We start from the raw sequence: 25642 nt of genomic DNA, 5'->3' as shown, positions 1-25642 counted from the left end.
AAGAGGGGTCAAACAACTAACCCAGGGTCTTAGAATGAGTTTATGGCAAAGGCTGGGCCAGAATCCGTGTCTCTTCCCAGGGTCACTTTCTTCCCATGACCATAGCCTCTCTCCAGTCTTTGGCAACCTTCCAGTTAACCTAATAAATAGGATGTTTGGTCTTAAACTTTGGACAGGGTGAATACTGTGGGGATTAGCTAATAACTATTGCCTTTTGTGGTAGAGCAGACATCTGGCCCAAGACTAATGACTGAAGAAAACAAAATAATGGAGCAAAGCAAGGACATTACTGACCAATGCAAAAGTGAATATTAGCAAAATCACTGAAGGAACTAAAAATCCAACTAACATAACTGGTCCTGTATCTTTAGGTCGCTTGTAAGCAATTCAAGTGGTCTCTTGGGCAAGCGTTTTGCCCTTACTTCATTTTTTTTTTTTTTTTTTTGGCATGGCTGATTTAGATGGAAGTGTTGTGGTTTTGTTGTTGTTTGTTTGTTTGTTTTGTTTTCCCAAGAAAAAAGATTACAGCTTAATCAGTCAGAAAACTTTGCCTTTATTTGTTTTCTATTTATTATTATAGGGGAAAGGGGCACTTTAGAGGTTCTACGGAAGGAGTTTTCATGTCATCCTTATGCACAATTAGTAAATTTTAGATGCCATCTTGACTGGGCTGGAGGATGCACAGTTGTTTGGCAAAGCATTCTTGATGTGTTTCTCTCTGAGGGTGTTTCTCAAAGATGTTCGCACCAGGGTCAGTGGACGGAGGCATGAAGCTCCACCCTTGCTGATGCTAGCAGATCTCATCAGTCCTCTAAGGGGCTGAAGAGAACAAAATGTAGAGCATGGACTAATTGGCTTCTTGCTAAGAGCTGGGATATTTATCTTCTCCTGATCCTGGATGTGAGGGGCTCAGATTTCAGACTCTGGAAGTTAAACCAGGAAACTTTACCCTCAGACAGGATTATTCCAGCGCTCTCTTGAGTCTCCAGATTGCAGACAACATATTATGAGACACCACCTCTCTAGTTTCCTAATCTCATAGGAAACCCAGTTATGCATCTATATATTTGTACCTCTCTCTATAATTTCTGCATCAATCAAGCCAGCTCTGTTTGTCTGCATATGTTCCTTTGGTTTTGTTTCTCTAGAGAACTCTGACATTGAACCCTGTGACTCTCCTCAGATTAATACTTTATGACTTTGGTAGTGATTGACTTCTGTAATAGATATCTAAGGTTTGGGATATGGCATATTGGGGGAGTGCCTGTAGGGTTCAATGCCCAGCACTGCATAAATGGGCATGATGTCACATTCTGTAATCCTAGGACTCAGGGGGTAGAGATAGAAGAATTAAGAATTCAAGAGCATCCTCAATACATAATGACTTTGAGGCTGGCAGGACTACATGGGCCCTGAATCAAAACCAAAAATACCAAGAGCAACTGTGCATGTGTGTGTGTGTGTGTGTGTGTGTGTGTGTGTGTGTGTCTTCTGCTTGTTTTCTTTGCAAATTAAGATATGTCCACACACTTTATTTTCATCTCTCCCCATTTACCTGCATAATATCACCATTTTTCTGTTAGTAAAACTTTCATTTTGAATCATTTTGATAACATCAAAACTCCTCATTTTATGGAAGCATATTAAATTAAAATTTTGCCTTGTATGAGAAACTTAATCTCAATTTTATATCAAATTCTCTGATGGCAGCAGGTCAAAAAGTACAAGAAATTTATTCATTTCTCTAGCTCATATATCCTAAAGACACTGGGTTTTCAATATCTTAGCTCATAGTCCCTGTGATGGTATCTGACTGTTTCTGTCCTGGAAAACTGTGTTGATTGCTACTGTAGTAAGTCAAGAATTTATAATCACTATATGTGATGCATACAGAGAGCCATGTAGGTGTTACATGTATGTATTACATTTGAAAATTTTAAGCATAGCATTTGATTTTAAGATAAACGTTGTTGGAATGGCACAGGTTATATTGTTGGTATGGTCTGCCGTTTTCTAAAACCATGCATCCTGGAGTCTGAATCTTGGCTTTGGCAGCAATCTTTGGTTGGTCCTTTACGAAGTGAAAAGAGTGGTGACAGAAAACCACAGTGAACGCTCAGTGAGTTGTCTACAGTGAAGCTGCTATGTGCTTCTTGCTCCAACTCCTTCAGAAGCCAAGAGCGCATTCCTAAGGCTCCTGGCCATGGGACATCTAGGGACAGGAAAGGAATTCAGAGGAGTCGATGCCTGCTGTGGATGCTTTGTTTTTTCTCATAGCTGCCACACACTTTGTCTTCACTTCTGTGCACCTGTAAATCATAGAACACACGTTTCTGTGGAGAGCATATTATTTTCTTGTCTTTTGTTCCTTCCCTAGCCCTGAGTATTGCTAAAAACATGAATTATAAATTATTGGCATTAAGGAAAAAATATGGATGAAGAGATGGCTCAGAGCTTAACATCACTCACACTTATTTCCTTTGCGAAGTATCTGAGTTTGGTTCCCAGAACCTGTATCAGGAAGCTTAAAACCACCTGTGACTGCAGCTCCAGCTCCATATCCCTTCGCCTTCTTCCAACCTCTGTTGGTACCTATGCATGCATGCGCGCACGCACACACACACACACACACACACACACACACACACACACACACACACACTTCTGAGATGGCCCAGCCCTTTGGCACACTCAGGGAGGCAGTCGTTCACTCAGGTCACAGCTACGCACAGATGCGGAGTGTGGATTGTCCCATCCCTACCCACCATAGCACTGTAACATTTAGACTTAGTGCTCAGAGTGGGTATCAGGGTGGAGTGTAAGGAGAAGTAGGAAAACTGATCTAGCTGGTGGCAAATTGATGGTAGTGGCCTGTTTAAATCTCTACATGTTACTTGGTGGCTCTTCTGGATTTTGCTACAGGTATTTTTCTTGGGTGAAAATAAGAAATACATAAGGTCACTTGGTGGGGAAACCAAGTACCATGATCAGTCAGATTTGTGAGAGGAGTGGAATCCAGAGATGACCTTCCCAGGTGACAATGGACATTGTATACTTGTTTATTCACATTCACATTTGCTTCTTTGTCCTCTGTATAGGGGTATGAGATTTTGATGTCTTCCATTTCTCCTTTTAATTTATAAGATGCAAGTCAATATAAGATATCTCACTCATCTCCTCTTAATCTATCTTGAGTGACAAAAATAATCTTTATCTATAAAATTTTCTGTGTTTCATCAAATATATGTGCATTCAGGTCTATAAGTTACTGTATAACGCACATCTACATTAAATACACTTTGAAATTGCATTAGTCAGCAGCAGACTCTGACAGGAGGACTTGAGTGCTGTTGTATGTTTGGGAAGTGATCTTGGAAAATAGAAATAAAGGAGTAGGTGACATGAGATGGATGCAGACAGAAAGTCTTTTATGCAAAAAGAATGCTTGATTAGAGACAGAACCTCTGATTCTCACTGGGAAAGCTCCTAGGAACCACTTCTATACACCTCAATAGGACAGTCATTGTTCAACTGTCGTACTGCATTGTTGAGAGACTGACCCCTGCACGCTAACTCACTTGCAAATTTGGTTGTATGTACACCACTGAGCAATCTTTTGTAGTGTCCAAAGAAAACAGCACAGAGTGGCCATCTGAGATGACTGATCTGAAACTGGCTGGCACGTCTGGAATCTGATGGACCAAGGGGCTGTGCTATGATGTAACAGGAGCATAAGAGCATAGCCTCCATCAGTTCCCATCACCATGCTGTTCTTCAACAGCCCTCTAACACCAACGAATGTGTACCTTAGACACAAGTCCATGTTAGAGCACACATCTTTCTCAGTGGCATCATCCCTCTCCCAGTGTTAGAGCGGGTTAGTGTGGTTCAAATGTGGCATTCCCACCCCCTATGGGCTCCTGTGTTTGAACACTTTTTCCTCAGGAGGTGGAGTTATTTTGTAAGATTGTGGAATCTTTAGAAGGTGTAGTATTTCAGAAGGAAGTGAGTCAAGTCACTGATATAGGCATTGGAGATGGTTAGCCAGGTACAACTTCTTACTCACTCTCTACTTCCTGCTTGCTGATGGGCACAGTGTGGCCAGCAGCCTCACCTTCCTGCTGCCATGCCTTCCCCCATGTAATGGACCATGCCACTCTAAACTGCAAGGCAACATAACCTTTCCCCCTGTATGTTGTTTTATGTCAAATATTTGAGCAGAGAAACATAAACCTATATCCTAAAAGTACAGTGCTTCAGAGTCCAGGAACTGGCATGTTCACATCATTACCCTTTTCTAGTTGAAACTAAATGAATAGCATCAGAAACATTTGGCACACACACAAAAATGATAGATAGATAGATAGATAGATAGATAGATAGATAGATAGACAGATAGACAGATAGATAGTAGATAGGTAGATAAAATTTAAAATTAGCATTGTTATAGGTTTGGATTATATTGTGTTAGAATGTTTTATTTTGAAAATTGTTTAAGCTGTTGACTTAAGTTTTCAAAAAACCAAAAGCTCATTAAATGAATTTGGCTTAGAATTAGGACAGAATTTCTAACAATTTCTCAAAGTCTGTTCGCTGTTTTGTGAAGTTTATTTATGCAAAACAGTCTTCTCAGCATCAATGATGGCAAAACAGAAATAGTTATCATCTCTGAAAGTAGTGTGACTCTTTGACATCCTACAGCTTCTAATGTTTAACCAAGACTTAGTAACTCTTTATGTAGATTAAACAAGCACATATATCTCATTAATATGAAAATTTGCCTTTATCTTTAATAAATAATAAAACTATAAGCATAACAAAGAATTATTTTGAAGTATTTTTATTAGTACCAGTAAATGTTTGTACTTATATTTTATACTTGTATACCTTGCATAAAAATATCTTGAGTCCACAGGGATTGGAGATGGAGGATGTTTTAAAAGCCAAGTTTTAAAAGATGAGGAAACAAAACTTTGAAGCTATGAGTTCACTAGTTTAAGATCAAAGTACATGTGTGTTTATATTTTACTAATTTTATAATATTTTGTCACTGAAACTGTTCTAAAACCATGTTAAACAGGCACAAAAATACACAAACTATAAATCTTTATTGGCAAAGTCCAGAAATATACTTAGTCTAAGTCCCTCATTTTATCAAAGATGAAGATGACATGATTTTATTTTACTTTTTACATTTCACAGGTCTTCTCATCTGATCTTTTGTAAAAATATATATATATATTATAATCTTTCTGCCTCCTCTTTCACAATGTTTCCTGAGCCATGAATGAAGATAGGTTAATGTGGGTAATTCATACATAGCTACACACTCATGTTAAATTATTCTTGTTACTTTGACCAGTTATGAGTCTCTGTAATAACTGATACCCACTGGAAACATAGCTTCTCTGATCAATGTTTAGAATAACACACATTTATAGATATAAATATTCAGAAGGCACTCTGATGGTATGACTGTTTAATATGACAGCCATTAGTAGGCTACTAGGGCTTATGACACCCCAGTAATAGATTTTGACTAGATTCAGAATACCAGGCATGAATTTCATCCTATAGAGCAGGCCTCAAATCCGAAGAAAATCAGACTAGTTACCACTATCATGCTCATTCCACTATTGTGATGGTGGGTATATTGAGACTGCACATTTTCAGCTTCTTGCGTTCACACTGATTCTTGAAGACTGAAGGAACACACACACACACACACACACCACTAACAAAACAAATTCTACCTCTGCTACTTTTAACAGTGTATGGTAATCACACATACTCTCTTGAACGATGTCAGTTCATTTGGTTCATTAATACATTGTTAGTTCATGGTCTCCATTTAAGGTTTTATGGATATTTGTCCATTGATATACACCTATAAATGTCCATGTGGCTACTCATGAGTGCTCCTCAATTTGGAAACATATTCATCATTCATGGAAAGCCCTGCCAGTTTTTCTTCTATTAGTATCATTCTTCTAATAATTCATGAAAATAATTTCTAAGGATTTGCTACATTTCTAGGCATTATGTATAAGAAACTATAACTGAGGGGATATCGGATTTTCCAGTGGGGGGAGTGCCAGCCTATATACCAAGGCTCTGAGTTTTATCCCCAGCACCGCCTACACCAGAGTGAGGGAGGCACACAGGCCTGTAATCCCAGCTACTTCAAAGGAGGAAGGCAGAGAATCCAGAGTTCAAGGTCATTGCCCTGGGTCTCAGCCAGGTCCTAGAGTACTGGGGCTGTGTGAGAGACTGTCTAAAATCAACCATGGAAAAGTTAGAGATTAATTTTTCTACCTCATGTGCCTGTGAGCTACACAGAGTGTGAAGTGTTTTCTGTGGAAGTCTGATGACCAAGGTTTGATCCCTGAACTCATGTACAGGTAAAAACAGAGACCTGGCTCAGTAGAGTTGTCCTTTGACCTACACAAGAGTATTGTGGCACAAGTGCCCACACAGACATTCCACACACACAAATACACAGTAATAATAATAGTGTAACAGCAACAATAATTTTTAGAAACAACATATGAATTGGAGGCCCTTACATTGCATGCATGTGCCTCCACACGCAACATACAATCATAACTAAAGAAAATTAGAATTTATAAATTTTGAGCTTTCTAATCCTGTAGTGGGAAGTTTCTCTGGTTCCACCCAGCTTCTGAGTTTGGACTAATTTCTCCCACCTGCTTGCAGCGGCTTATAAAATAATCACTCAGAGGATTATATGACATACAAACTGTATGGCCTGTGGCTCACACTTCGTGCTACCTAGCTTTTCATCTTAAATTAACCCATTCCTAATAGTCCTTATGTTTCCACATGGTGCCAGCATTACTGGTTTGCTGGCATCTTGTTGCTCCTTTGGTAGCAGCTGGTATCTTTCTCAACCCCACCCTTCTTTTCTGTGTATCTCTATCTGATTTCTTGCCTGGCTGTAAGCTTTCTTGCCATAGGCCAAAACAGCTTTATTTATTATCCAATAGGAGCCACACATATTCACTGCATACAAAGACACCCCACAGCATAATCCTAAGACCGAACCTTTACAAATGAGGAAAGCTCATTTCAGATGTCCACCAGCTGCTATCACTGCCTCAGGGTTTACAACTGTAATTGTCTATGGTCTTCGCTCAAGGTCTGGGTTTCATGAGAAACAAATCAGAAAAAAAAAAAAAAGGCTAAGTGCATATGTGATCATTTTAAGGCAAATGAAAGCCATTGTCCTGTCAAGTCACCTCCAAGTGAAGGTTCATAGGGTACAGCAGTGCAGGGGATCAGACTGTCACACAGCACAAGAACATAACAACTCCAAAGTTACTCTGTGTTCCAGTCCTCAGTAGCATGGTTGTATAACAAGAGACCCATTGAGTTTTGCTAAACCATATCTGCTCTAATGTTAAATTCATGTTTTAATTGAATTCTATTGGATAAACAAGTTTCCATTTAATGTAACATGGAAGTGTATCCTGCTTGATAATTGCACTAATGCTATAAATGGAAATATTTGTATTTTATGATACATTAACATATACTAAAGGATTCCTTAATTAAAAAACCCAAATCTATATTGGAATTCTTATATATTTATATATGATATATAGCATACAGTTACACACATACAAAAACACACACCCAACATAATGTAATTTTGTGTCTATTTTTCTTTTGCTTTTCTCATAAAGGTGTCCAAACCAGGGAACCTCAACCTTGAGTCACAGATAATTTCTTTTGCAGTTAATTACTTGTTGTAGATTGTCCTATACATACAGACCGCCAGTCACAGCCCCTTAACTACAGTTGCGGCAAATGAAAAGGTGTCCAGGTATTGCCAGATGTCCTGTGGGAGTTAAAATTGCTCTACTTCTGAATCAGTGGTCTATACATCAGTCAAATACAACACCACTGCCTTGCTATGTGTGTATGAAATGGTCTTTGTTGTCTGAAGATGAGGAAATGATACAGGTAGCACATAGATTGGCTGCATTGTGAGGAGCAGATCTTGCACAGTTGGATGAGTGCTATCATGGTAGAAGGTAATTATGTCTGCATTTAAAATACTTTTATCTGGCTCCTGTATTGTGCACTAATTCTCACTGATAACTGGATTCTGGTTTGAATCCTCATATTTATGCGTTCTACTCAGGCATCTAAGCAGATGTGTTACCCACTCCCTTTACCCAAGACCAAACATGAATAATATGCAAATGAGGCAACCAATGGACACTATCAAGGTGTGTTAAATACGACACTCATGTCATATCTGGGGAAGCAGACATGGAACCCCATGTTTTTAGTGATGGAGGGAATGCAGTTTAAATGCAAAACACAAAATATTCAGCCTCTCTGTTTCTAAGATGAAGTACTTACGATGGATGCTTTAGTTTTGTGGACTTTTATTATCAATGCTAATAGCTCATTTCTTTCATTTTGCAGCTGTTCTATTATTTTTGAATAATTTCAAACATTTTACAAAACATTCCAAAAATAGCACTATGCTTTTCTCACAGATTTTCCACACAATTAATGTCTCCTACATTTGCTTCATTGATTTTTGTACAAATATACACATATTGTTATACCAAGAAGTTTGAGAGTAAGTGTATATATGATGTAACTTTAAACATGGGTACTTTTGAATTGATATTAACACAGTAGAAACATCTACATCAAGATGGTCAGACTTGTGTGTTGTTTCACTTTATTTTTCTCTATAATAAGCATGCAGCAATTGGTGATGGGAGGCTGGAGGTCTGGCTCAGAAGTTAGGAGCATATACTGCTCTTGCAGAAAACTGGAGGTAGGTTTCCACTCCCAGTACTTCACAACCACCTGGAGATCCCAGAGATCTGACACTCTCTTTTGTCCTCCATTGACACAGAACTCACATGTACTTTACATACTGATGCTCAGAGTCACACACAGGCATACAATTAAAAATAAAATTTTTAAATAGCATGGGGGTCTAGGCTGCTGCTCAAGATTATTAGCTCCATTTATACAACTCTGCTTCCATTCACAAATAACAGTTCCCCAGTCTGTCTTCAGCTGGAATTTTTTTTAATATTAAGACCATTTGTCATGTAGAGTACCCTTCATACTAGGTCTGTCTGATGTTTAGTGAGGATTAAATTAGGGTTGGATTTTACTGGAAGAAGGCCTCAGTGTAGTGTTGTCTTTCTCCATATGTCCTGTCAGGGACATCCATTCTCACACATCCCATTCTGATTATCCTACTCTGAGCACTTGGTTATAGAGATGTCTTGAAGATGTCTACATTGAAAAGTTACTATTTCCCCCTTATAATTAATAAATGCCTTTTAGGACAGTTCTGACATTTTCTGCTCATTTTCTTGTTCTCCTCAAACCTCTTCTTTAAGAAGCTTTTAGACTTATTTATTTGATGTGTTTGTGTTTTGCCTACATGCATGTATGTGCACTACATACTGTCGAGGCCAGAAGGCACTGGATCCCTTTGAACTACAAGTGCATTTAACTGATGATCAGTCTTTCCAGCCTTGGGGTTTTCCTTTTTAAAGGTCTGTCTCTGTCTCCGTCTCTGTCTCTCTCTCTGTCTTTGTCTCCTGTTTGTGTTATTTGTGTGTGTGTGTGTGTGTGTGTGTGTGCGCGCGCACACACACACACACAAGAAAATGCTTTTGTGCACTAGAAAGTCAGAGAAAAATATTGGGTGTCCTGCCCTTTTGCTTCCCCCACTATCCCACAAGACAGTCTCATGTAGCTCAGGCTGACCCATAACTCACTATCCCACAAGACAGTCTCCTGTAGCTCGGGCTGACCCATAACTCACTATCCCCACAAGACAGTCTCATGTAGCTCAGGCTGACCCATAACTCACTATCCCACAAGACAGTCTCATGTAGCTCAGGCTGACCCATAACTCACTATCCCCACAAGACAGTCTCATGTAGCTCAGGCTGACCCATAACTCACTATCCCATGAGACAGTCTCATGTAGCTCAGGCTGACCCATAACTCACTATATAGCAAGGATGACGACCAGATCCTCTTGTCTCTGTCTCTCAAGTGACAGAATGGCAGGCGTACACCACCTTGCCTTCTGGCTGTCCTCAAACTTTGTCCTGCTGATAACTGTCACCCAAATCCATTGACATCCATGGGTACCAAACGGTGGTTCTGTAACTCCAACATTCCTTCTGCTTCTGTTACCTTTCCTTCTAGGAAGGGCAGCTTCTCTTCTCCTACTTTTATTTCATAATTTTATTATGAAAGTACAAACTCAGAGATCCTCATTTCATTTTATGGATTAAAAAAAAATGTCACTAACCTTAAGATAATTGATGCTGTGAGCATGATTCCAGGGATGCAAAGGTGGTGGTCAATATGAAGAAGTGGGTTTGCTTCTTCTCCCTGTAGTTCATCAGCTTCTGTTTCAGCCACAGTCAGGAGCTGATTTCCCCTGAAGATGCTGTCACTCACAAACTGGGTACAATCTGTGCCTCACTGAGGCATTGAAGTGGAGCCAGAAAGCAAAAGTCCCTTTCTCTGGACTCCAGGAGCATTTCATAAGTTTTCACTGCGCTAAGCACACCAATGGCTCAGAAGTTGGATGGGGGAGACTCTTATCAGGTCCCAGCATTTAATGTACTGCAGGTCCCCAGCTCGATGAATGGAAGAAGCTTAGCAATTCAGTATCTTCTGAATAATAGCATTTATTTTATACTCTGACTACTCCCTGAGAAGTCTGAATAACATTGCAGATTTTTTGGTGTAATAGCTTTGTTGGGCTAATTGACTTGAACGGCAAAATTGCTCCTCAAAAAAAAAGCCACACTGTTTTGATTAATGAGCCCAGTAATAAATCATTAATCTTTTCAGCTCAGAAATGATAGGAGCAGTGTTATGTTTTGTACCCGGTAATATACTTCTAGATTTTTGTGCCGATACAGTGGCCACATTTTAAAGATCTCGTCACCAATTTAATGTACCCAACTCTGAATAATTTAATATAACATCAAGCAACTTTGCAGTGGAAGAATGTCATGGGTCAAACCCAAAGTAGTGGTAATTGTTCTGTTATGAACATGGTTTGTATTCAGTTAGGAGTGGTCTTTTTGTAATATCCTAAGTTTTCTGAATAATTGTAATTATAAGGCTATTAATGAGTTACTGGAGTTCCTTGTGTACCTGGCTTACTGCTAAGTTTTCAGTCCACCATGCATTGAATTTCACATTAACTCTCAGAAGTTATAAGCATTGCTTTCATTTTTATGGTTCAAGAAGTTTTCTGAGAAATAGTAATAATGAGCTAACAGCATAGACCCAGCTAATGCCAGTGCCCATACCACTGTGTGTTCACCTGCCATGCTCCCCCATTTCTAGGAGGTGATGTATGAGCAGATCACTTTGGGGGAGTCAGGGCTGCATGCAGTTATGTAGACAACTAAACAGATGTGTGCAGCTGTCTTAAGCCTTTGCATCTCTGAGGGGTTTATATTTCAAGGATCAATTTCTGTGCTCATGGTGGAGCCAAGACATCATTTACACATTGTCTCAGGCTGTCTAATCACCAAGGAAAATAGAATTCCAAATTATGAGCTATAAAATTCTGAGGTCAAATGTCTACATTCCTGAATTTGCTGTTGTGTTGGCTGATATAAAATAGCACCTTATTATTAAAATTCTGTCATAAGCTGCCCACTAGGCTGAGATGTCTATGGAAGGCAGATATCATCCCCAATTGGGCTTATCTTTGGGATACAGCTCAGCAGCCAGCATTTGCTAAAAGATGAGAGAATTACTGAATGATGGCCAATAACAAATGTCAAGAAAAAGTAGAGAGTCCATTTAGTAAAGTGCCCTAAGTCCCAATAGTTAAAGCATCTTTGCATCTAATTTTGTGTGGACTCAAGTGTCTCCAGCTGTCTCTAGTGTGTTACTCTTCTGGCCACAGAATTCCTTCAGATTCAGAGCTGAGGAGACACATGAGGTGTGTACCTGTGTTCTGCAGTGACCCTGGGCGCTGCCACTGAAGCCATCTGTTCCACTGATGAGCCACATTATGAGTGGGACTTACCTTGCTCTCACTGGTACATTTAAGGAAATTAACAGTAATGCAAGTGCCAGATCCAAACTGGCAATGATGATGGAAAACAGTCTTTTAAAAGTACAAGTAGTTCACCTTGTTTGAACCTCAGCAACCCTTGTTTACTCCTTCTCTTTGCTGTTCTCAACAAAGGTCTTCATATTAGTTTGAGACAGGGAGGCAAGATAGAAACCTAGGGTCCTCAATGTGCAGTGCCTGTTGATAAAAGTTTTCACTGTGGGTGACACACTCCCTGTACACACACACACACACACACACACACACACACACACACACACACACACTACATTTCACAGTACGTCTTCTCCAGGCTTATGTTAAAGGTTACAGGTTGCCAAATCTTTGCAACCTGTTCAGATTCTCCTTGGAGACACTAGGATTGCATCAGCCTGGAGTATGTTGTCCTCCACGTAGACTGACAGAATTTTAATGCAAGGCTGAATGAGCTCTTCAGTGTCAGTCTAGAGCTGACTGTCCCCTCTACTGGGTGGCATGCCCATGGCCGCACAGAGTCAGTTTCCTGTGAACTTGGCAGGACTAGTTTAGAAGTAAAAGCAGGCTTGAGGAAAACAGCAGGACAACAGCACATTTGTACAGAGTTGCGGTTCCCCACTTTCCATATGCTGAAGGTAGCTTTTGTTGGTATAATCCTCTTGAAGTAGAGGTTAGAAGAAAGTTAGTTTTATTTTCCTCAGTATTGGGAAAATGTCACAGTTCTAGTCTTAACTAATAAGGCTTAACCTCTGTCCCCCTTGCTCACTCACTTCCCCAGTATCATTAAGATGTTTATTCTTAAGAAGGTGAAGTATCTTGCTAAGTAGCTTATGCCTCAAGAGAAACTCTGTAGGAAACCAGCCAGCAATACGTTCCCCATTTTCATCTCTTTAAAAGTTGTTGCTCCACCATTAAACACAGTGTGTCTACAGCATCTCTCTTGAATTGGTTGGATTCACTTCTGGCTGGACTTCTCAACAGCTGTGTGAGCCTGGGCAATTGCAGAGATCCTGATATCATGGGCTTTCTCACGTGTAAAATGTGGATAAGAATAGACTCTACCTCAAGGGTTTCTTGAAGCCATAAAAATATAATGAATTTAAATGGCTTTAAAGTATAGATAGTTCTTGGCACATTGCTAGATAATATTCCTGAAATGATTATAATACTAAAAACAAATAATTTATATAAAATGATGTTAGCATTAGTCCCACGTGGCAATGAACATTCTCAGTGCCTTTCAGGTGATATAATTGGGATGAAATTACATGAGAAAGTTAGTCAGCCATCCTCAGTTGTTTATTTCTTTTTTGATGTATAATAACTGCACCTGGTACTGAGTTATGTAAGGACATTTCTGTACATGTATATAATATACTTTGAGTATATTCCTCTACCCCTTATTCATTGTATAACAAAAACTCAAATTCCCTGATAGAGCTTGTATTTTTTTTCAAATGACCATAATATTACAGACTTTCCTGATTACATCATTCTTTATGCTTTTGTTCTGTGGCTATGGTCTACCTAGTCTAGAATGAGAATGGTTGTCCTTGAGGGTAATTTCATGTCCTGACCAGGATTGTACCTCAATAACACATCTCTGGGTATAGACTAAATGTAAAGTTGAGCCTTAGCCTTGTGCCAGAATATTCTAGGTAGAAGATTTTTGTTTGTTTATTGTTTTTTTGAGACGAGGTTTCTCTGTGTAGCTCTGGCGGTCCCAGAACTTGCTCTGTAGATTAGAGTGGCCTTAAACTCAGAGATTTGCCTGCTTTTGCCTTGTGAGTGCTGGGATTAAAGGTGTGAATCACTATGCCCAGCAAAATGTTCACATATTCTCTCTTTTTCTCCTCTTTCTCCTCTTTCTTCTTCCTTCTTCTCTTCTTCCTCCTCCCCTTCATTCCCTTTCTTCTTGATTGAATTAATGATAGCATACCATAGTGACTGATGGCAGCATGTGCATAGAGCTATAATCCTGTACTTGCTCAAAGGAGAATCAAATAATCCTTAACAGATCAAATGACCCCTTTCTGTCCCGGGATACTCAGCAGCTCAATGATATAGACACCCTAGAGACCCTTCAGAGTAGAAAAAGAGACCAAGAGAATGTGGAATCTGCTCACAGTATTGGGTTGCTCTATGTAGCTTCGTTCCCTGGTTTCACTTTTGGCCAACAGAACTGTTAGGACAAAGTCGTACATGGGTCTTTGCCAAATGAGGTATGTTACAAGGAAACTATTAGGAGATTGCCGTCTTTTACGGTGTGAGTCTATCGCATTCTCATGAGGCAAGGCATCCTTCAGAGTGGGGGCTGATGGTTCTGCACTCAGAGTGGCTCCAGTGTGACAACATGGGACAGGAGTCCAGGAAACCCTGAGGGAGCACACCATCTGGCTGATCATGGGTACCACACACACACACTCAGAGACTCACTTGCTCAGTCACATGCGTCTGAACTCATCACTGCCCAAAAGATGCAAAACAAAATCCATACAGGACCAGTGGTTCATGTTGTCAGGGAGCCCTTCCACTACAATCCTACTCTGTATTCTGTGGATTAAGCCTTCTGACTGGATCAGAGGCTGTTACCTCCATTCACCAATGCTCTGCTTGCATTAAATCTGAAATAATTTAAAATTCTTTATGATTTGTCTTTTTTAGAAAACTGTATCTATCCATTTTTACCTTGGGGAAGTTGTTCTTGGTGGTGTCTCATCCATAGGCTGAGTACATTTGTGCCACGTAAACACTATATAACACTAAGATCACATTAAATGTATTCTTCTCTACAAATATTGATGATGAGTACTGTCAAAATATTTTCTTCTAGCCTTTTGAAATGTATGATACATTCCTGTTATCTGTACTTGCTGTACTAAGCCAATGCCCAGCAGAATCTCCTTTTCCTGTATAACTGTGCTGTGGTACCTGTAAATCAGTCTTTCCCTTACCTCCATCTCACTGCTCTTCTTAGCTCTGGGAAGCCCCATTTTACTTTCAACTTCTTTTTTAAAAATTGTGTGTATGTGTGTGTGTGTTTGTGTGTGTGTGTGTGTGTGTGTGTGAGAGAGAGAGAGAGAGAGAGAGAGAGAGAGAGAGAGAGAGAGAGAGAAGAGGGTAGATGTAGCCATGGCAAAGCACTCTTGTGGAAGTCCAAGAACATCCCTAAGGCATCTGTTCTCCCCTTTGACTGCATGTGCCACAAAAATTGAACTTGGGTCATCAGGATGGGCAGGAAGCATCATTACCTGCTGAGCTGTCTCACTGGCTTTCTGCTCTCAGATTTGGTGAAACCAGCTATTGTACATTCCCTGTATGAGTGAGTTTGTGTGGCTGGCTTGTTTCACTTGACATAATGATCTCCAAGTTGTCTCAAATGAAAAACTTCCATCTTGGTATGATGTTATATCATGGTGTATAAACCCATTTGCTTTAATCATTCTCAGTTGCCAAACATTTCTGTGGGTTCCCAGTTGTGGCAGTCTGAATGGTGCTGCAGTGAGCATGAAAGTACAGGTGCCTCTTCCGTATGCTGAGCTCATTTACTTCACTGTCCCTGCTAAAACAGTCTTGAGGGCAGACCACTGTGCTAGCCTAGCTTTGGGTACACCTTACACTATTTCTTAAGGTCCCTAAAACAGAAAGTTTTCCTGGTGGGTGTTTTCCTGCTAAGTGACTGACAGGCCCACTTTAGATTAACTCCTGAGGGCTGGTGAAATGGAATATCTTTGTTCTTTACCAGAAAGCCTCTGGCTATATCATAATCTTATGACCTTCTGGGAAGTTCAGAATGTTCTGTCTCCACACAGGGCCAGAGACATGACTCAGATCTCATTCTCTTGACTGCTGATTACAAGCCTGAAGCTTCTCTTCCCAGCTTTACAAGGTCCTGATTATGAGAGAATGGTCCATCCACAGTGCCTCTGAGCCTGCTAGCACCCGGCTACCTCCTAGCAGTTTGACCTACATGTGGGATATGCTCCTTCTCTACATGAGCACCCCTTTGCTGATTTAAAGGCACCAGTGTTCTCATGCTGCACTAACTACAACTAATGCAAATTTGAAACAAATTCATCCTGTTTGGGCCATTTATATACATATAATCCTTGAGGGGAAGAAAAAGGGGCACTCATTTCAGGAAAAAAATGCATTCTTGGGTAAAAATGACACATTTCTAGTCACATTAACAACAGAGAAATGTCTTTTCTAAATTCTTTATGAATAGGATTAATACAACTAAATGATGTGTCAAGAAATCTCTGTTCAGGTGAAGAGCTGTGCAGACAGACCAGAATGGAGGAGTCATTGATGGTGACACAGCCAATTATGTAGATGGCAGCTGTCTATTTTTACCAACTCAAATATTCTACATAGTGTTCATTCAGTGACTGTGGGGACAGGAGAAGGGATGCTAGCCAAGTCTGGGGACCCTATAACTCAAGTGAGAATGAATTGAACAATTCAGATATACTAATTATCGTATTGCTAACATCCCGTAGAGCCATAACGTGCTGTTTTCTAGTCATCAAATTTTAAAAGTAAACTCAACATTATAAGTTGATAGCATCATTGACCCAAGTGTCAAAGGAAAGGACCTTATCTGCTTTACTTTTAGCCCATTTCAAATCCATTGCGTGACCTTGAGACAGTCAACACCAGTCCCTTAATCTTTATTTTTCTCTGTGTGTTAAATGACAAAATCAGATGAACTTGTTGTCCCTTGCATTCATTCTGAATCTACCTCTTCTTAAAGAATTAAGCTAATGGCTGAGGAAGTAGTTCAGTTGCTAGACTGCTTGCCAAGCATGCATGAGGTCTTTGGTTCAACCCTGAGCATTGCACAGGGCCAATGTGCAGACACATGCTTTGATCCTGGTACATAGGATCTGAGGCAGCAGGGCCAGGTGTTGAAAATCATCCTTAGCTATATAGTGAGTTCCAGACTAGCCTGGGACATGTAAGATCCTGTCACAAAATAAAGACATAAATAAAATAAACTGATTAATTAAAAAAATAATGTTCTTTTAGATTATAGCTGTCACGGGTAAAATTCTTCTGAACAGTTAAAAGTACTCATTTGCTTTATAATACCTATCAACCTTCTACCAAATGACTACCTATTTAAGATAAGTCTGATGTGTAAATAACATTGTAAGTAGAAATATAGGGAGCATAGTGTTTTAAAGTCCATTCTACAAAGAACTTAAATTCTATTGTCAGCCAATATATTCAAGACTAACACTGCATCAAGAGATGGAATTATTTAATGAATATTGCTGCCCAAAGCTGTGTTCTCTCTGTGAATACAAATTAAGGAATGACCCCATCAAATGCTATGTTGTCTCTGTGAATACCAATTAAGGCACTGGCCTTGCTGCTTGAATTTAGATTCAGAAAATAGCTTACTAGGCAATCCCTTGTGGACTGTGTTCTGGGTGTTCTCAGTACATTGCTAAGTGGCTGCAGCCTGCTCAATACTTAGGGAGTCTGGACATGGATTTGAGTTGGGATTAACTAGCCAACAGAAAATGACAAAAAACAAAATCAAAGCACCTACATCTGGGACAATGATATAGGGCAAAGGAGCACAGAGGACTGGGTCAGCTCCAACCAGTTCATGAGCCTGTCATGAGCTGTGGCCCATCCACTGGTAAGGTCTGGCTGAGTGCAGAGACTCCTGTGTGGTTGAATATATATTCCTCAATGTATGTCTTATAGAAAACCATAGTCCCAGTGAGGGGGAGATAGCTCTGTTGCTAAACTGCCTGCCATGCAAGTGTGATGAGTTTGATTCTCCAGGACCCATGTTACGTTTCTCTTGTTGTGATATTACGCCATCACCAAGGCAGCTTATAAAAGAAAGCATTTCTTTGGGGCTTACAGTTTCACAGGGTTAGAGTCCATGACCATCCTGGCACAGTGCATGGCAGGAGGGTGGAGCAATAGCTGAGAGCTTACATCTTGAGACAACAATCACAAGGCAGAGAAAGTGCTAACTGGGGAAGGTGTAAGCCTTTTAAAGCCTGCCCCTAGTGACGGACATTCTCCAACGTGGCCACAACTCCGAACCCCTCCCAAACAGCCCCCACTGGGGACAAAGTAGTCAGACATGTGAGCCTAGGAGGACATTCTCATTCAGACCTCCGTGCTGTGTAAAATGGAAGCCCCAGGGTTTGATGCTTTGCACTGGGGACAAGACAGTGTATAGCTGGGGCTATCTGACTAGCAGTCTAGCCTAATTGGTGAGGCCTGGGCCAACCAAAGACTGTCTCTGAGGAGGTAGATGGAGTTGCTGAGTGAATACCTGAAGTTGTCCTCTCGCCCGCCACCATCTTTGCATGAGCCCCTCCCTCAGCGCATTAAGATAAAGTTGCTTCTTTTGTAGTTTTTTGTCAGAACTGCTTCTTCCCAGTTTAAAACAAGCACTCTAATGTGCCTCTCATCTCTCTTCATTGAGAATTCCCTTTGCATCAGAGTCAACTAGAAATGTCAAAGGCGTCCACAGATAACATTAACTCCTCAATCTGGTCACTATTGTGAGTAATGTTCTGTTTATGGCAAAGGCCCTGCCTCTTCTGTGACAGTCATAGCATAAAGTTGTGATTTTAAAATGAGTTTTAAAAGTCATTTTAAACCAATGCATGTTGGTTTTAGAAAAACCTTTTAAATAAATAGTTAGTGGCAGGCAAAAAAAAAAAAAATCTAAGAGCTGATATGCAAATGATTGAGACTTGGAGAACACTGAACTGGTGGAAAATACCCTGAACTGGTTGAAAGTCTAATTCTAGCTCTGTCACTAATTATCAGATTGTCCTTGGGCAGGGTGATAAATCTTTCATGGCTCTCTTTCCTCATTATCCAATATGAATGACGATATTTGCCAAAATACCTTTACAGTTGTGATGGGAAGATTAAAATTAAGTGATGGATAGTAAAATACTGTAAAACTTGAAGGTTTATGTGCATAAGGCTCATTATTATGTATATGCAGCATCAGAGAGAGAGAGAAGGAGAACGAGAGACCTTCAGCCATTTAATGGAAAAACAATATCTCATTTCCTTATTATGATCATGACATTTGAGGTTTGTTGGTGGTAGTATTTGTGTGTGTGTGTGTGTGTGTGTGTGTGTGTGTATGTGTGACAGAAAAAGAAGGAGAGGAAATGAAGCAAGGATTTCAGTTGTACATTTCCCACATGGGCACCATTTCCAAAAGCTAAAGCTGTAGCCTTTTTCAGATATTTCTTAATATTTCCCTGGTAATAAAAATGTTTAAAGATAAGTTATGTTTAAATAACAAACCTGGTGGTAGATTTCCTTTAGAGGTTTTACTTAGTTTTATATTTTATGTGTGTGAGTGTTTTGCCTGCATGTATGTATGTTTGCCACATGTGTGCAAGCCCAGAAAAATGAATTAGATCTCCCATACAGGAGCTAAGGATGGTTGTGAGCCACTGTGTAGTTGCTGAAAACAGAACCTAGGTCCTCTAGAAAAGCAACAAGTGCTCTTAGCCACTGAGCCATCTCTCCATGACAAAGTCTTATTCACCTCAAGAATTAATAAAAAAATATTGTGACCTATTTGCAGAAAGTTGTTAAGAGTAATTCAATTTAGTTTTTTATAAAATTATTTCTTGACCTAAAATGATATTTGGAATTACATTTTTAGTAATTCCATTTAGTCTCTCATTTTTTTAAAACCTTACATTTACTTATTCCAGAAGATATTTGGATTTATTTTGCCAGCTTAATCTCTTGCTTGTTCTTGAAGCTAAAGTTTTGTTTTGGCTAAATTATAATGGTTCAAGTAAATGTCTGACTTATTTTGATATTAGTGATTACTTAAGACATTCTGACCCTGTTTTGTTTCTGACAATACAGCTGTTTAAAAATACGTATCACTATGTTTCAATTTATTAATTCATATATGAACTATAGAATGTTCACACATACAGATAATGCTAGCAGTTGTGGTTTTCCTTGCTATTAAGCAGAGCTTGTGTAAGCATTGTTACCACTGAATGACATGTTAGACATAATGAGCTCATTTGCATATAAGTATTCCTGCTTGGTCTGAGATGGCAACTCGCAAATTGATGCAATTATGAGAATCATTTAGAGGACTTGTTAAAATAAGCCTGTATTTGGAGTTCATAACTCAGTATCTCACGGTGGTCCTGAGAAGTGATATTTCTAGCCAGTTTCAGGTGAAATTTTTAAATTTTTACTTATTTTTAATTTATTTCTTTTGAGAGAGATTCTCATGATGCCCAGATAGCTTTCAGAATCACTATGTAGCTGAGGTTAGCCTTGAATTTCTAACTCTCATGCCTCCACCTCCTGAGTGCTGAGCTTATAGGTATACTCTATACCTGGCTTAAGATAATGTTGATAATGAAGTTCTGGGTCCACAGCATGGTATCCACTCATCTAGTGGGAGGCAGCATCAAAGAGCAATAAAACTTGTGGCGTAGATGGTGGCCTAGGAAATATGCCCTACCTTTCACACTTCTGGATTGTGTCACATGGATAAGTTAGGGGTTGAATGTGCCATCTACAAAATGGGTATGTATAGGAGTAATGAGTGAAAAGATAGTTGGTTAGTACCTAGAATGATGACTTCATGAACATAGCACTAATGAAATGGTGAACCTAGACTGGTACAAGAAGGTCAGTAGCAAGTACAAGTATCCTCCAGTGACTGGTTGGCCTTCCACGGCTTCAGTTACCTATAGGAAACCACAATCTGAAAGTAGTAAGTGAAAAATTCTAGAGGTAAGTTCACAATTATAATTGTGTATTGACACTATTCTGAATATACAGTGACCTGCTGTGGTTGCAAATCAGTCCTGTGTCCAACGTGTCTGTGTTGTCTATGTTATCCACCTGTCAAACGTTCAGGAGCTGTACCAAGCTTTTTCCTTTAGGCCATCAACCAACACATGACACAGAGACCAATTATTAGTGTTGAATGCTCTGCCTTAGCTTAGCTCTTTTTGGTGAGCTCTTTTAACTTAAATTAGCCTGTTTCTCATCTACCTTTTGCCTCGGGGCTTCCTACTTTTCTTTCTATATATCTTACTTTCACTGCTTCTTGTGTCTGCCTGGCGGCAGCTGCCTGGCTTCTGGCCCCAGGCATCTCCCTAGTTCTCTCCTCTTGTTTCTCTTGAACCTAGATTTCTCCTCTTATTTATTCTCTCTGCCTGCCAGCCTCACCTATCCTTTATCCTGTCTGGCAATTGGCCATTCAGCATTTTATTAGACCAATCAGGTACCGTGGGCAGGCAAGGTGAAACAAATGCAACACATCTTTACATAAGTAAACAAATGCCGCACAAACAACGGTTTATATGAATAGAATATTTATATAAATAACTACACACTTAAAGTAATATTCTGCAGCATAAACAAATGTAGCACATCTTTGCTTAGTTAAAAATATTCTACAACAAGGAACAATCTCAGTTATCAGATCTACTGAGTCATCCATGCAGTGCCTGTTCAGGATCCATTATTTCACATACCAATAACTTCAATGGCCACATGTAGTGATGCTGGCCATGTAAGCATGCCAAGAGAAGCTACAGAGTGTTTCCTTCAGGTGAGAAGGTGAATGTTCACAACTTGAGAAAAAGGTTTGTATTAATGGGATGGCCAAGATCTATAGTACCATTGAGACTCCTATCCATGAAGTTGTGAGGAGAGAAAAATCATGTGAGTTTTTCTGTCACCCCTCTGTCTACAAAAGTCATGCATAGCACATAGCAAACACTTAACAAAGATGGGAACAATGAAACTGCAGGGGTCAGTGCCATTGGAGGTTTGAGGTGTCACTTGTGGATGCCTCATGGATAAGGTATGATTTCTATCTGTGTTCACCTAAGCTTAACTGGAATATGAGTTTGTATGTATGTTACAAAGAAGGGTGGACAAAGAGCCTGGTTTTCATTGATGGCGTTCTTTTTTATGAGAAATGTCCTACACAGGAAGGAAGTTTAGTAAAAGGAATTGATGGCCAGATGTGGTAATGCACACCTATCATTCCAGAGTTTGAGAGGTTGGAGAAGGGCATCATGAGTTCTAAGCCACTGTGATGGATGGTTTTATGTCAACTTGACACAAGCAAGAATCATATGGAAGAGGGAGCCTCAACTGAGAAAATACCTCCATTAGATTGGACTGTAAACAAGCCTATAGGGCGCTTTCTTAATTAGTGATTGATGGAGAAAGACCAAGCACACTTTAGGTGGGGTCATCCCTATAAGAACCCAGACTTAGCAAACCATGGTGAGCAAGCCAGTAAGCAGCACTCCTCCATGACCTCTGCATGAGCTCCTGACTCCAGGTTTTTGCCTTGACTTCTTTCAGTGATGTACTCTGTTACCAGGAAGTGTAAGCTGAAATAAATTCTTTCCTCCCCAGGTTTCTTTGGTCATGGTGTTTCATCACAGCAACAATTGCCCTAACTAGGATAGTCACCCTGGCTCTAAGGCATTTGGAGGCAGCCTGGGAAGCAGTGCCCTTTGAGAACGTCAGAGGATTTTAGACTCTGCTTTGCAATTTAAGTGCAATGCTTCTCAATAGACCTCATGGCATTTGTTTCTTTTTCTTCCCTTAGCAACAAGAACAAGACCCTACAAATCTATACATCTCAAATCTCCCCATCTCTATGGATGAGCAGGAGCTGGAGAACATGCTAAAGCCCTTTGGACATGTGATATCTACCAGAATCCTGAGAGATGCTAACGGAGTCAGCAGGGGCGTTGGCTTTGCCAGGTAACTCTTCCTCTGTAAGGAACCCACATGGGATCTGTCTTTCCTTGTTACTTCTTCTTAATCCCACTCCTTGGCAATATCTAGGGCCTAAAGCGATAGAAAATTCAAAATAAAATAAAATGCAGATAGCTGATCAAATATTTTATCTTTCTGTAGCTTTCCTTCAAGCCAAAGAAAAACCCATGAACTTGTAACTACATTGTGCTTGCTAATACATGGGTCTCTGATCACAATAATATGCACATTTAATATTCAATTTTGTCTATATTTGCAGGCAACTAACCTGAGGATGCTAGCTTCAGCCAGTATCCCAAAGCAAAAGATCCTGTATAGTGGGGCTGGGGATGTAGCTCATTAGGTAGACTGCTTGCCAAGTGATCTGAGCAAAGCGTCTTCATGATTTGCCTGTGGGTTTCCCATGGAGAGACAGAACAGTGAGGAGAAGAGAGAAGAGAGGGTGGCTGATTTTAGGAAGTCCCAGGGAGGGTGTAAATAAAAGAAAAGGTCAGCAAGGTGTTTGCATTTAGGAGGCACTGGCTGTGTGGTTTTGATAATTTAGGCAGAACTGGGAAAATATATATATATATATATATATATATATATATTTCTCTTTCATCATAAGAAAAGAAAGAACAGTTTTCATTTCAACTTTAAGGGAATGTTTACAAAAGATGATCTTGGATAGGAATAAAGTTAGTTGGCTGGGCCTGCCTTGCTTTCATGAGAAAACAAAGCCAAGGAAACCTCAAAGAGCAGCTGCTTGGGGATAAGAAATTGGAAAATTATTCTCGCTCATACAATCCCTCCTTTTTGTCACCAACTGGACTCCTGGAGCTCCGTCTGGGGCCTGGCCGAGGATCTCTGTATCCACTTCCATCAGTTATTGGATGAGAGTTCTAGCACAACAGTTAGGGTGTTTGGCCATCTGATCACCAGACCAGGTCAGATCAGGCTTTCTCTTGACCATTGCCAGCAGTGTACAGTAGAGATATCATTGTGGATTTCTGGGGACCTCTTTAGCACTTTGCTTCTTCCTGTTCTCATGTGGCCATCATTTATCATGGTCGGATTCCTTGTTCTCCCTTTCTGTTCTTGATCCAGCTGGGATTTCCTGCTCCCCTAAGCTCTCTTTCCCTCTAACCTTGCCCTTTATTACTCCCACTGCCATCCAGGTTGTTCATGTAGCTCTCATCCATTTCTCTGTCATTGGGCGAACCCTGTGTCTTTCTTAGGGTCCTGTTTTCTAGACAGCCTCCCTGGAGTTGTGAGTAGCAGTCTAGTCATCTTTCTTTTACATCTAGTATCCTCCTATGAGTGAGTACTTACCATGTGTGTCTTTTTGAGTCTGGGTTACCTCACTCAGGATGATTTTTTTCTAGAAGGGATTGTATGAGCAAGAATTGCTGAGACCAAGATTGGAAAAAGCACAAGAATAAATAACCAAACAATTGGAAACACATAAATTATGAACCAAAAGCTGTGGAGCCCCCAACTGGATCAGGCCTTCTGGATAAGTGAGACAATTGAATAGCTTGAACTGTTTGGGAGACACCCAGTCAGTGGGACCAGGACCTGTCCTTAGTGCATGAGCTGGCTGTTTTGGAACCTGGGGCTTATATGGGGACACTTTGCTCAGCCTGGAAGGAGGGGTCTGGACTTGCCTGTACTGAATCCACCAGGTTGAGCTGAATCCCCAGGGGAGTCTTTGCCCTGGAGGAGATAGGAATGGGGGGAAGGGGCTGGGGGGGAGGGGGGGGACAGAGGCGGGAGCGGGGAGGACAGGGGAACCCATGGCTGATATGTAAAATTAAAACACAAATATCCGTATAAAAATAAAATTTGAAATAAAATTTTTTTAAAAAAGAAAGAAATTGGAAAATTAAACTGAGTCTCCATAGCCCCACCTGGCTGAGTGTGGGCAGAAAGACGATATTAGGTCAGGTGGAAGTCAGGACAGTGTAGACCAGTGGGTCACCCTGAGGTGATCAATGGAACATACATGTGTAAACCAGGCATGGTGGCATACACTCATAGTCCTAGTCCTGGGGAGATGGAGACAGGAGGATCGGAAATTCAAGGTCATCGTTGGATAAATAGCAAGTCAAAGACCAACCTGTCTATGTCTTCTTCATTCCCTATCCCTGGCTTGCATGTTTGTTTTCTTTGTTCACTGTTGGATGGATTCTTCTCAGGACACTGGTCATGATGGATTAGGCCCCCTTTTAACATTAGGAGTCAGGGCTACAGATGAACTTGCCATGGGGCTACAGAGTAACTAGAGGCACAAAGTCTGGGCTACTTGCTCATGTTTCATGCCAAACTTTGCTGTGTATTTTGGGTTTGCCAAAAGGGAAGGAAGCCCAATCTTCTACAAAAGGCAGAATTAAACCATCTAAGTCATTAGATCAAAACTGCAGTCATGGCACACAGAGTCATGAAAGAATACAATGTAGATATGTCTCTAGAGATTTGTGGGAGGCTGGGAGCTGTCTATTGATTATTCCTCTGTTCTAAATTCAGCCTCCTCCTCCTCTGCCATATTCCTTATAGAGAAGTCACAGAGTACCCTTAAAAATTCAAATCTGGGCACACCAGACTGGCCTTTCAGCATTGCCTGAGAGATTTCATTCCACAGCTCTCCCCAGGTGTCACCCCTGGCGTGGCTCACCTTGCAGGCCATGGTTCTTCCTGTCTCAGGACCTGGTCCAGGCTATCCTTCTTGACTGACCACCTTGTCTGCAGTTACTCTGCTGCCTTCTG

The 25642-nt window shown here is 40.4% G+C and overlaps 1 protein-coding gene across 7 annotated transcripts in view; it reads left to right on the top strand.

The window, feature by feature from the left end:
- Rbms3 (RNA binding motif single stranded interacting protein 3) overlaps positions 1-25642 on the top strand; it is a 1348289-nt gene that overhangs the window by 1086392 nt on the left and 236255 nt on the right. For all 7 annotated transcript variants that reach the window (XM_036192502.1, XM_036192498.1, XM_036192497.1 and 4 more), the window contains one exon: positions 22725-22882. In XM_036192502.1, the coding sequence (XP_036048395.1) occupies positions 22725-22882 (158 nt within the window). The remainder of the gene's footprint in view (positions 1-22724; positions 22883-25642) is intronic.

Source organism: Onychomys torridus, chromosome 7, assembly GCF_903995425.1.
Source record: "Onychomys torridus chromosome 7, mOncTor1.1, whole genome shotgun sequence".
NCBI classification, from domain to species: domain Eukaryota; kingdom Metazoa; phylum Chordata; class Mammalia; order Rodentia; family Cricetidae; genus Onychomys; species Onychomys torridus.
Note: the sequence above shows the minus strand (reverse complement) of the source record. Positions and strands in the feature narration are given on the sequence as shown.